Source organism: Quercus robur, chromosome 12 (genome assembly GCF_932294415.1).
Source record: "Quercus robur chromosome 12, dhQueRobu3.1, whole genome shotgun sequence".
NCBI classification, from domain to species: Eukaryota; Viridiplantae; Streptophyta; class Magnoliopsida; order Fagales; family Fagaceae; genus Quercus; species Quercus robur.
The window spans coordinates 12,507,539-12,520,613 of record NC_065545.1 but is presented as its reverse complement, the minus strand read 5'-3'; the positions used below and the strand labels follow the sequence as shown (position 1 = coordinate 12,520,613).

The following is a 13,075-nucleotide window of genomic DNA, read 5'->3' as shown; positions in this document are numbered from 1 at the left end:
TCTGAGTACGAAAATGTCGTCCCTATAGACGACGCCAAACTGATGAGGTACAAACTCGTCAATCGTTGTGTGTGCGTCCAAATGGAGCCGTTCTTCTATTTATGTCACTCTAAAAATGGTAAGATAACTCCCTTAAGGTGGTCACCGGTGTGGTGCTTGCCACAACGTCTTCGATGCCAAAGTTAGTATCAAGAGTTTTTAGGAAATAACAGAGTATTAGAATAGCTAGCAGTTTTCTTAGGTATGTCTATATACCTTGTGCTGGTGCTTATGAGGGCCTTATATATGTTTCTACAACCCCTAGCTGTTGTGGCAGTTGTTGTGGCTTTAATGCCTTTCTTGGTAACGCCTTGTGCTCAATAATATGGACTTCAATGGGCTTCCAATGATCCATACAGCTGTTTTTGTAACCGCCCGAGGTATTATTGTCCGTATTGAATGGCTTTGCTACCTTCGTCCATGATGTGGACATTCGATCAGCTCGTCTTAGGGGATGACCTCATTGGTAACGATGATATCATCCATGGAAGTTGAGTTTGTCAATCCCATCAAAATCATTTTGTGAGAATAGTACTATTAGACCTCTATTTAAAAATAAATTGTTAAATATATAGGGGTATTTTGGGAGTTTTAGTCAAAAATTCATTAAATCTAATTTCTTTCTCTCTCATTTCTCCCAATTTTGGGGGAAATGAAAATTTGAGATTTTAAGGAAATATATAGGAATGAGTGTTTCCTCTTACCTATTTCATTCCCTCCCACTTAAACTCCCAAATAAGAGAATGAAATTTTCATTCCCTCTATTAAAACTCCCAAACAAGGGGAGGGAAGAATATTTTAAAATTTTTATTTTTATTATTTTCCATTCCTTTCCATTCCCTCCTCCCAAACGAGGGCTTAGTCTTCTACTCTTTTAGATTTAGTTGTACTTCTAAGCTTCTAGCCCTCTCCTTAGGATAGGGCCCGAATTTGTATCCCTGTGGTGCTTGTCCTCCAACTTATTCGAATCCTTTAACCATTTTAACAATATATTGAAATTATTTATTTATTTATTTATTTAGGATAATGTTGTAAACAAGCTAAGTCAAGTTAAGTGTTAAAAATTCAAGTTTGTTCATTTAATTTTATTTTGAACACGAGCTAAGTTCGATCTCATTACCAAACGAGATTTTAAATGTTCAAGCTTAGTTTATTTTCTTGTTGAATAAGCTCAAGTTTGTTCATAAACTATTTAATTAGCCTATTTTTCCCCATATATAGTAACACCAAAACAAAAATTCTTACACTTTCACAAATTTGTGAATTTTACTATGGATAAACCATTTATATTATCAATAAACTACAAATTTGTATTTGAAATTATATGAACTTAGTTACAAAACTTACACAATCCATTCTCAAGTTTATATAAGTATATTTTTGTACATGTTACATATAAAAACATAATATTATATATAATTAAATTGAGTTTGCATGTTCACGGACACTTTTTTTTTTTTTTTTTTTTTTTTTTTTATGAATGAAAAATGGGTAGAAGGGGACAACCTGAGTTCACAAACACATTATATTATATTTGAGCTTGACTTGTTTGATAATCGAGACTAATTATTAAACTTGTATTTGAGCTTGATTTGTTTGCTAAACAAATGAATATAAACAAATTTTTTTCCATGTAGCTTGGTTCATTTATTACCCTAATTTAGGGTCCATTTGGGATAAATTATTTTCATCAACTGAAATTTTTTTTTTTTAAGTAATATGAATGAAAGTATTATATATGTTTGTGCTTAAAAGAAATGAAGTTTTAAAATACTGTCATAAGTCGACAGTGAAAATAACTACATTTTATTGGGAGTTTTAATGGAAAGGGAATAGAAAGTCCCTACCTGCATGAGATTTGCCTACCTTTAAATGACTCCACATTAATTACCTCATTTCTACTTACCTACCTACATGAGATTTGCCTACCTTTAATTTTTTTTTTTTTTTTTTTTTTTTTTTAAAGATGGGGTAAAAGCAGAACACACATGATTCGGTCCCAACCTGTTTCCATCCCTATTTTTTTTTTTTTTAATGAATGTCCCCGTCCCTTTTTTTTTCCAACAGTATTTTCTCAAAACTTTTAACCAAAGATTAATTACTGTTCACAACGGGTGGGCTCACAATGGGGTAAATCGCTGGCCCAAAGAGTTTTTTCAAAATACTAGTGTCCGGACTTGAACTAAAGAGCTCCTAGTTAAACCCAAGACAACCACTTTGAGATCGAGTACCGAACCACTCAACCAACCCCATTGGGTTGTCCCCATCCCTATGAACCAACAAGAAGCACACTTTCACATTAAAACAAAAAATAATGTACAAAATAGTAATAATAATAATGGGATACCTGCCCTTAACGGTTCGAACCTATCTTGGCATCCGTACAAGTTCAGATACTTAAAAAAAAAAACTTGTGAGTTCGTCACTTGCAGAGTTTCCTTATAAATATGCCACCATTTTTGACTTCCATACAGACCATACTTCTTTCTCTCTCTCGTAGCCGTAATTTTTGAAGTTATTAAAAAACATGGCTGACGATGCAGTATTAGACGCCATTACAAACGAAACCAATGAGGAAGTTTCTCAAGATCAAGAGCTCAAGGAGAGGAAATTGTCATGGCAAAAGTTACGCAGATATGACTCTTTGGACATCGAGTCCCGCAGCTTTCATGGTCCTCATCATGGCCATCACTCCAAGGTATTGACACCGCCACCACTTCCCAAAAATCTCCATATCCCACATCACACACATCAATTAGCAATTTTTCTTGCATGCCACAAGTATAGGAAGAAACACTTATTTTGTATTGTTTGACATATAAATTTTACATCTTTTGGGTTAACTTTTTTCCTTTTTTTTTTTTTGGTTTTGTTTAGGCTATGGATTGGTCAACGATCTTGCATCTAGCATTTCAAAGTATTGGAGTGGTGTACGGGGATGTTGGTACATCACCACTATACGTGTATAGCAGCACCTTCCCCAATGGTATCTCGCACAACGACGATATCCTAGGAGTACTTTCTTTGATCTTCTATACCATCACCTTAATTACTCTCATCAAGTACGTGTTGATTGTTTTAAGGGCTAACGATAATGGCGAAGGTATGATCCTACTATGAAAAAAGTTCTCTCCATGTTACAATATAAATTTTTGGGTGGTCTGATTAAAGATCACCCCCGAAAGAAATAAATTATTGTACCAAAATTTTGTTTTCTCGGAATATATTTATACTATTACCACAAAGTTTCTCCCAAAAAAAAACTATTACCACAAAATTTCTTGTTTCAAAACTCTTTCACAAAATGTTTAGGCTCGGGCTTTAAGAATTTCACAAAAAATATAACTCCATTTTTAAATAATTTTTGATAAAATTTCAAGTTGACTTTTATTCAATCTGATGCCAAATTAATCAAAAAAATTTAACACGCATGATTTATAAAGTTTAACTAGTTGTTGACATTCTCAAAAAACAAAAAAAAAAAAAAAAAAAAAAAAAGGTAGCTGTTGGGAGTAAACATGATGGTGAGACTCTAACTACTTAACTCAAAAGCTTAATAAACACGATGGTGAGACTTTAAGTTTAGTCTCAGTAATGTTATATTAATCACCAACTCTTTTTATTATTATTTAAGGTAAAATTTTATTTACATGTGTATATTTAACTGTATTAATTTTCATAGAAATAATAACCATTATTTTATTACTAATTATATAATGAAAATCAATTTCAGGTGGGACGTTTGCCTTATACTCTCTCTTATGCCGCTATGCCAAGGTTGGTTTTATTCCGAATCAACAAGCTGAGGACCATGAAGTGTCAAATTATGAGCTTGAAGTGCCAAATGGTCGTGTACGGATGGCATCGTGGCTCAAGTCTACGCTAGAGAACAGCAAATTTGCAAAGCAAATCTTATTGTTTGCCACAATGCTTGGAACTTCCATGTTGATTGGGGACGGTGTTCTTACTCCTTGTATCTCAGGTTTACACCTATACTTTCTAATTTTTTTCATTTCTACATTAGTACTTATGATTATACCATGCATACGGTGCTTTCATTTCTACAATTAGTTTATATTTACCATTCCTTTTACATATTATATTCGTAGATGGTTAGTAATAAAATAATTATGTATATATCTGTGATATGAGATAAATATTCTTGGTATCCTATCTACCATTACTAATTCATGTTGACTAGAACATTAAAAGTAATTTTTCCATGTATTGCAAAGGTGTTTTTTTTTTCCTTAAATTTTTTTCAATAGACTCAGAAATCGGTATTTTTTCCTGGTGATAAAATTATCAGATATGTTATATGCATGCAACAATGTCACATTTTTTTTTAAGTAAAAATATTCTTCTTTTATTTTTATATTGTTAAATTAATTAATGCAAAGCTAAAAGCATAATTTTAGAATATGTTCAAAAGATCAAAGTAGGAATATATAGATTCTCAAAAAAAAAAAAAAAAGTAGGAATATAAATATATATATATATATATATATTTATATATAAACCAAAGAAGAAAATACCGTGGTTCATCCATAATTATATATGCCTCCGTTCTTCATGCATATAGATAAGGTCCACCTTGTTTTTTTTTTTTTTTTTTGAAAATGGTCCACCTTGTTTTTAAGTTCTTGTAAGTTGAGCTGATTGTGATCAAATTAAATAATGCATTATTATACAGTTAACCATTATTTGTGATCAAATAATACATTATTAGTCCACGCGCAGGCACGGATTTCTTAGTGTAGTTATCGATTAGAGAGGGTCCCCCAAAAAAAAAAATACCAAATATATTGATTGGATGAGTTAAAAGAGAGGAAAAGGAACTGTTCCATTATCTTATACAGTCCTTTAAAAAATGGGGCAAAACCTGATTTCTCTAGAATTGACATCTTTATGCCTATTTTCTAAGAATAAAAATAAGAAGTAATGTCTATTATTTCAAGTAAAAAGAAGAAGAAGAAGAATTAATGATATAATGGTAAATTTATATATATAAGAAAGACACCTCAATTCTTTTCATTTCATTCAATTACTTTTTAAGTTATCATTTTTATTCGATATATTAATTCATTAAATTAATAACTCTCAAACACAGTATTATAGCCTTTTGCAACATGTACTTCACTTTTTGTTGTTTTACTCTCTATTTATTTGGCTTTTAAATGCAAATTACAATCTTCTCTTTTGCAATGTTTGTGATGGCAGTTTTATCGGCTGTGGGAGGAATCCAGATAGAATCAACTAAAGTAACACAAGGTAACCATTTGGTTATGTGGCACATCATAATTTCTTTATATTAGCCAATATATGTATATATAATTATATATACATATATAATTATATATAAAAATATTAATTATAAAATATAAAGTAGGTATTCCCAACAATTTTTCTCCAAAAAAAAAAAGACCTCGCAAATCAAAATGCCTTATGTATACCGTCCACACCTTACTATATTATATTATATAATTATAAAGAGTGTATAATTTGATGACTTCAATTTTTTATTTTTCTAAACAGACCTCAAGTTAAAAATAAAAATGATAGAAAGAAGAATAAAAATATAAATGAGGATAAACTGTCAAAGAAGAAATACCAAAAATAAATAAATAAAACCTTAAATGTAGGAAAGTGAGAAATGAACAAATAAGTTGGTAGAGTGAGGTTCTATCTTAAAATCAAACTATCCTTTTTTTTTTCTTTTTTTTTGGAGAGAAAAATCAAAACTATCCAAAACCACAAATGTAGTGGTGAAGAAGTCATAGTTATAATAAAATTAAAATTATATTAAGAAAACTTTAAATTTAAACGATTCATATAGTGAATAGGGAGTTAAGAACAGTTATAATAATTTGACGAAATAGACTTAATTTTATTATTAAAAAAAGTCTTTAAGTCCATGGAGCGCATGAGATAAGACTAATAATGATTATATTATTATTATTATCTCAAAAGCAAAAGATATGTTGTATATATGAGGCTAAATTTTTTAAAGTAGAAAAACGAAAAATAGAAATCTTAAATGTAAAATAAGAGAGAGAGAGAGAGAGAGAGAGAGAGAGGTTGTTATTTCAGACTATCCATAGCCAAAAATGTAGTGGTAAAGAAGTTTGTTATAACTTATAATAAGAAAAATAAATCTTTATTAAAAAAATTTTAATTTAAACCATTCATAATCACTTATACTTTTCTGATTAGAGCAATCAGTTCCGAGTAAATGGAGGGCAAGAGATGAGACTGATAATACTAATTTCTAAATTGCCAATCTCATGCAATTTTAAATTTGTCAATATCATTAAATTTGACAAGAAACTAATTTCTAATTTGTCAAATCAATATCACTAAGAACTTTATAACTTATTTGGTATTTTTTAGTGTTTTTAACTAGACATTCAGGGTTAAAATCCCTACTCTCCAAATTATCGGAGAAAAAAAAAATCAATTAAACATCATATGGAAATTGAAGAGTCTAAATTATCTAATTTTATGTCGAATGCCAATATGTATTAAGTTTAACAATCAATAATGTTCAACTCTACTTTCTCAAAAAAAAATTAAATAAATAATGTTCAACTCTGCAATAGCAATATTTTGATTGATATGTACGTGACAAGACATTTTATTAATAACTATTTATTTTGTCTTACACAGATATGGTTGTTTGGATATCAGTGGTTATATTGATCGTGCTTTTCGCGGTTCAAAGACTTGGAACTGATAAAGTAGGCTATACCTTTGCTCCGATAATTTGCATTTGGTTTACATTTATTGGCGGCATTGGCGTCTACAATTTCATCAAATATGACCCTACTGTAGCTAAGGCAATAAATCCATACTATATTATAGATTATTTTCGGAGGAATAAAAAAGATGCTTGGGTTTCCCTTGGTGGTGTTGTCCTTGCCATAACAGGTTGCAATTTCTTTCCTTTGTAAATTGTAATATATATTTTATATATATATACACACACATACATACATACATATATATACCTTCAATAAGCTGAAAAGTTGGTTAATGTAGTGCTACTTGTAAAATTATGCAGGAACTGAGGCTTTATTTGCTGATCTTGGTCACTTCTCAGTTCGATCCATTCAAATAAGCATGTGCTGTGTGACCTATCCAGCTCTTATATTGGCATACACTGGACAAGCATCCTTCCTTCGCAAGCACAATGATCTTGTTGCTACTGCCTTTTACAAATCCATACCAGGTAATTGCTAGCAACATATCCATGGCCATATTGACATTCTTTCTTCTCTTTCTCTCTCTATATACATTCATTGGCATTTGACATATATAGTTAACTAGTTCTGAGTGTGGTATTTATATATGATGCGCAGGACCTCTATATTGGCCAACGTTTGTGGTGGCTGTGTTAGCATCAATTATAGCAAGCCAAGCCATAATATCAGGGACTTTCTCTATAATACAACAATCCCTCTCTCTAGGGTGTTTCCCTCGAGTGAAAGTAATCCACACATCAACGAAGTATGAAGGACAAGTTTATGTACCTGAAGCTAATTACCTTCTTATGGTGGCTTGTGTAGCAGTCACTTTGGGTTTTAGGACAACAACTAACATTGGCAATGCCTATGGTAATCCACAACCTACATATATAATTTTTCCTTGTCTTTATTTATTTATCTTATTTTATTTTATTTTATTTTTTTGGTTGAAAAGCTTATTTGACATTTATTAAAGAGTTAGCAAAAAAACAGTTATACTTAGAAAAAGTAGACTTTGAAAAGTTATACATAAACAAATAAGTTAATAAACTAATAGAAAAAATAAAATAAATAAAATAATAGTCCAAACACAGCAATATAAGATTCAAATAGAGTCTCATATATATGAGTTGCAACTAAAGAGTTGTTAATTTACTTTGTGCAGGGATAGCAGTGGTTTTTGTAATGACCCTCACATCATGCTTGATAGTTCTAGTGATGATCATGATATGGAAAACCCACATACTTCTCATAATTCCATACATTCTTATCATTGGCAGTGTAGAGCTTGTATATTTAAGTTCAGTCCTCTACAAATTTGACCAAGGAGGATATCTTCCCCTTGCATTCGCAACAGTCCTAATGACTGTAATGTATACTTGGAACAGTGTTTTCAGGAGAAAGTACGATTATGAGCTTAAGCATAAGATTTCCCCAGAGACGTTAAAGGAAGTAGTTGCTAACACAAGCCTTTGTCGAATACCTGGACTTGCCCTGTTCTACTCAGAGCTTGTTCAAGGCATCCCACCAATTTTCAAGCACTATGTGGCGAATGTGCCCGCATTGCACACTGTCCTTGTTTTCATCTCCATCAAGTCACTTCCCATAAGCAAGGTTCCAGTGAAAGAGCGTTTCCTATTTCGCCAAGTAGAGCCTAAAGAGCTTAATGTGTTTCGCTGCGTTGTTAGATATGGATACACAGATGTGCAAAATGAGCAAGAGCCCTTTGAAAAGGTTTTGATAGAAAACTTGAAGTTCTTTATTGCAGAGAATTTATGGTTGTCCAAAAATGTGCAGAATAATAATGTTGAGAACGATGGAGATACACTGGATGAGAGGCATGTTGAAGAGGATCAATCAGAGGAATTTGAAAGACAGATTGAGACTGTGGACAAGGCATGGCATGCTGGTATTGTTCACTTCATTGGTGAGACTGATGTGGTTGCTGCAAAAGGAGCTAGTGTTGCAAAGAGAATTTTGATAGATTATGCTTACACTTTCATGAAAAGAAATTTAAGAGAGAGTGAAAAAGTGCTTGATATTCCTCACAAGCGCATGCTGAAAGTGGGTATGACTTATGAACTTTAATGGATTAGGATGTGAAAAATAATAATAGCAGTGTGAAAGAAACTTTCTTTTCTTTTCTAAATGTGAGAAGCAGCCAGTTATATATATCTAGTGTGCAAGCAAAAAATAAAAAGATTCACTACAACATATAGATCATGGCAAGTGTAATCAAATGGTTCTCCTGTAAATTAAGTGTGCGTATGGCTTTATTTGCTGATTCTTGTAAAAATTTTCTAGAAATAAATTTTGATGATTGTGTCCTTGTGTGGAACTTCTTTGTTTCTTTGTTACACACCAATAGTTTTTTTTTTTTTTTTTTTTTTTGAAATATACTTGCTTGGCCAATATTTCCAATTAAAAGTAAGACTTAACATTTATATGATACGTAAAAAAACGGAGGATTAGTCATGTATTCAGCTTTTCTCAAAGATTTTCATGTCAGATTAGGAAAATTATATTCAACTTATTTCAAATTTATGTTTTTTTTTCCTTATTTATCTATTCTTTCATTTCTCATACTTTCATTATGAGTATTGAGTTTATTAAGGGTACAAGTTAAAAATTAATAAATACTCAATTATAAATTATAATGCACATTTTTTAAAGAAGAAAAATTAATTGATGTACTAAGGCATTGGTTTATGAACTAATTTGAATCATCTTGATGTTTTGTTTTTTTAAGCAGTTTGTGGTTTTTTATTTTTATTTTTTTTAATTTAGCTTAAGACCGGCTTCCTCTTGGCATGAGCCTATGACTATAGTTATTAAATCTAATTAGGTTTAGATTTATGTATATTTTTGTAAGGCCAGAGAATTTGTGATCCCGGCCCACTTTACCTTAGGGCTCAAGGCCTGTGCCGAGGAAAGACGTTGCCGAGGACATGCAACGAAAGTCCAAATGGCCTCGAAATGTAGCTGAGGACGATCCTGTCCTCGGCATTCCAAAACCTAGAAGGAAAGAACGGCACACCATCAAAGGCAACCCCCAGAGTGCTCCCAAAAGAAAGAGCGGGTACAGTAGGACGTGCACAGGGGTACAGTGTAGGAGCGGTTCAAGGAAAAACTATCACCTCCGCATTGAATGCGCCAATAAACGTCCTGGCCGCATTAATGGAGAAAGGACCCCTAAACAGTATGGCTTCGGTTACTGCAACTAACAGAAGGTGGGAGAAGGCGGCTGATGGGACAAGCACTCAAGTAGTTACCGGCCTAATCAACAGATAGAAGGTTCAGGATCAACTGAGAGGGATTATATAATGTAAGAATCCCTCTATGAAAGGGGGGGAGGGAGAGAGAGGTGAGCAGCATTATGTAGTCTCTAGGACCATTGTAACCTAGCATAAAAGGAATAATAAGAACATTAAGCTCCTCGGACGGGGAGAAGGTCCAAGAACCGGAGCCACCCAGGCCGTGCCGAGGAGAGAGTTTTCTTGGATAAGCTCAGTTCACCTCTATGCGATCACCATGAACATCATGACTAACGACTATCTGTTCACCAAGGCCTAGCCTTCTAGTCCACTCTCTACAAATTCATTGTATTGGGCCCGTTGATCCAAGATCCCACTCACCGTTTAGTATTGGGCTAAAAAACGAGACCCTACAATTTTAAAATCTCACATATTTAATTTTAAATGAAACAAGTTTGACTAAAAAAAAAAATCATTATAGTGTAAAAGATTTTGCTAAAAAAATTATCAATTCATCATCTTTAAATGGATCTTAATCTCGTCAAATTTGAACAACTTTTGAACTATACTCAAATTATAACAAAATTCTATTGATAGAGGTCAACAATAAAATATAAATGGTGTCTTTTTTGAACCCCCAAAAAAAAACCAAAAACAAAGCTATAGTAATGTGGTCAAATAATAGGAACACATAGAGATTTTCTTTCTATTATATATATTCGACGGGGCAAGAAAAATTGTGATAAAATTATAGAGAATGGTTGAAATAAATGATAACGTGGATGCTCCGTACGAATTACGAAGATGATGATAGAATATAATATAGTGAAGCCCGTGTTTTAATTGCTTCTTGGCAAACGTGATTCCACCTAATAATACGTGTTCCCATAACTATTGTGAGCTATCGGGCTCTTTGACCGATTTAAGATATTTCCAGTCAAGGACGGTCATAGTTTTTTTATGCAAAAAGGAAAGGAAACAATAGGGTTCACTTTAAATTAACACTAGTCGCTAATTCGTACGATACACGGAATAGTTAAACAAAATTTATACACATTCATTTTTATTGGTATAATCATTTGAAAATAATTCTAACTAATACTCAAATGTAAGAGACACATTGACTTACTATTTAAAGTAGCATTCTGAAGAATTTACACATATTGTGTAACTAAGTCTTAATTTCTCATCAACAATAAAAACATGGAAAGAAAATAAAAATTACAACAATTAATTACATTATCTTTCATACTATACTTTGTAATTGTACGGAATTAAGTCAACTCAATTTAAGTAGTTGTAATAAAATTAGCTTCTACTATTCTCTATTCTATAGAGATATGAACCTATTGGATTTCTTAAACAATTACCGGTATTGCAATAAAATGATTTATTATTGAAAATAAGAAACAATGAAAATCTGTCTATAGCTTAAGAAACACAATATACTAAAATTAAAGAGATAAAATTTTCGGAGGATAAAATATTATAGATAATTTTAGAAACAGATTATACACTTAAAAGGGTTAGTAATTTATAGCACTTACCCCCCACTATTAGTATACAGACACCAAGTGCGGTCGTCATAACCCTTTGAAAGAACCTTCCCCAATTGGACCCTATCAAAAAAAAAAAAAACACCCAATTAACAAAATTGATCCAAAAGGGTCTAAAAAGCACACAAAATCAATTCAAAAAACAAAAATATGAGACAAAGTAATTACTTTCCGCTGCCAATGAAATCGTCTTTTGTATTGCTGTTCCAAACTGCAACACTTATCTCTCTAAGGCCTTCAATTAACGAAAACACAAACTTCTCTTGGAATACCGGAGTATTATGACCATCTATACACACACACACACACAAAACAAAATCAGCATAACTCACTATAACTCTATATAAGCCTCAAAAATATAAAAGAGAAATTAAAAGGGTTGAATTTGATATTTACGTTTGGAGATAGAGAGTTTGCAGAAACTGTAGCTTTATATTTCTTAACTTGAGAGAAGGGTAAGGTTGCTAGGGTTTTGAGGTGTTATAATGTTTTTATTTTTATTTTTTATTTTTTAAATATTATGCTGATATGAAAAATTGTGGTACCAATAGAGGTTTCGGTTTTATATATATATATATATATATATAGATTAACTAATCTAAGTGTGTGCTTAATGACTTTGGACTTTGTACAACGACTTAAATATGCAATGATGTAAAATGACTAAAATATTTTTCTTTGTATTTCACACTAAGGACATATTTGATATGTTGTAAAAGTTCATCATGTAATGAATGACATAGTTATTCGATTATATGGTATAAATTGAAAAATAAATAAACTCATAAAAATCACATGATGAAAGAAATATATGGCATAAGCGTAGAATATTCAAACATATATATATTTGTGTATCTTTATGCAACAATTTTATTTATTAATTTTTTTTTTTTTACCAAACATCACATTTCTAAAGTGGTAACTCTATAATTTGCTGACTAAAGGAGTTGTGAGTGTTCATGATATCATGATATGCTAAAGGTACTATATATATATATATATATATATGGCGTTGATTAGTTAAAAAAATTCAAATCATCTATTCTATATTTAGTTGATTAGTTGGACTGGACTTTTATATAGTTTAAAAATACTCCTAGATCTTACATTTAATAGTGACAAAATTTAGGGACAATCTAGTAAAATATATCTCTAACTTCATTTAAAACGCCTACAAAATAGGACACTCTCCTACTGATCCATGTTTTCAAGACAAACTTATTCAAAAATTATAAATAAAAAAATAAAAAAATAAAAAATAAAAAATAAAAAAAACTTCTCAGTCCACTTTGTATATTTCCTTCAAGACCACGTTCTAATTTAATTTTTCTGTTTTTTTTTTTTTTTTTGGTTTCCTTAATTCCTAATCTCACATTGTTGTATTTTTTTTTTTTTTTAATTTTAGTTTTCTTAATCCCTAATCTCACCTTTTTGTTTTTGTTTTACCTTCTCAAATCTCGTTTTCTTTATTTTGAATTTGAAA

General features: G+C 31.3%; 1 protein-coding gene across 1 annotated transcript; it reads left to right on the top strand.

Moving 5' to 3' along the window:
• The first annotated feature begins 2,506 nt into the window (after positions 1–2,506).
• On the top strand, positions 2,507–9,120 carry LOC126708822 (potassium transporter 5-like). Its single transcript, XM_050408784.1, has 8 exons — positions 2,507–2,737; positions 2,917–3,142; positions 3,773–4,021; positions 5,260–5,310; positions 6,706–6,966; positions 7,100–7,267; positions 7,398–7,652; positions 7,948–9,120. The coding sequence occupies exons 1-8, from the start codon at positions 2,567–2,569 to the stop codon at positions 8,868–8,870; spliced, it is 2,304 nt and encodes a 767-aa protein (XP_050264741.1). The 5' UTR covers positions 2,507–2,566; the 3' UTR covers positions 8,871–9,120.
• Positions 9,121–13,075: the final 3,955 nt, after the last annotated feature.

Coding starts and splice junctions, on each gene's coding strand:
- LOC126708822 (XM_050408784.1), top strand. CDS start 2,567: ATGGCTGACGATGCAGTATTAGACGCCATTACAAACGAAACCAATGAG. Junction 3,143..3,772: donor GGCTAACGATAATGGCGAAG/GTATGATCCTAC, acceptor AATCAATTTCAG/GTGGGACGTTTGCCTTATAC. Junction 7,268..7,397: donor CTTTTACAAATCCATACCAG/GTAATTGCTAGC, acceptor TATGATGCGCAG/GACCTCTATATTGGCCAACG.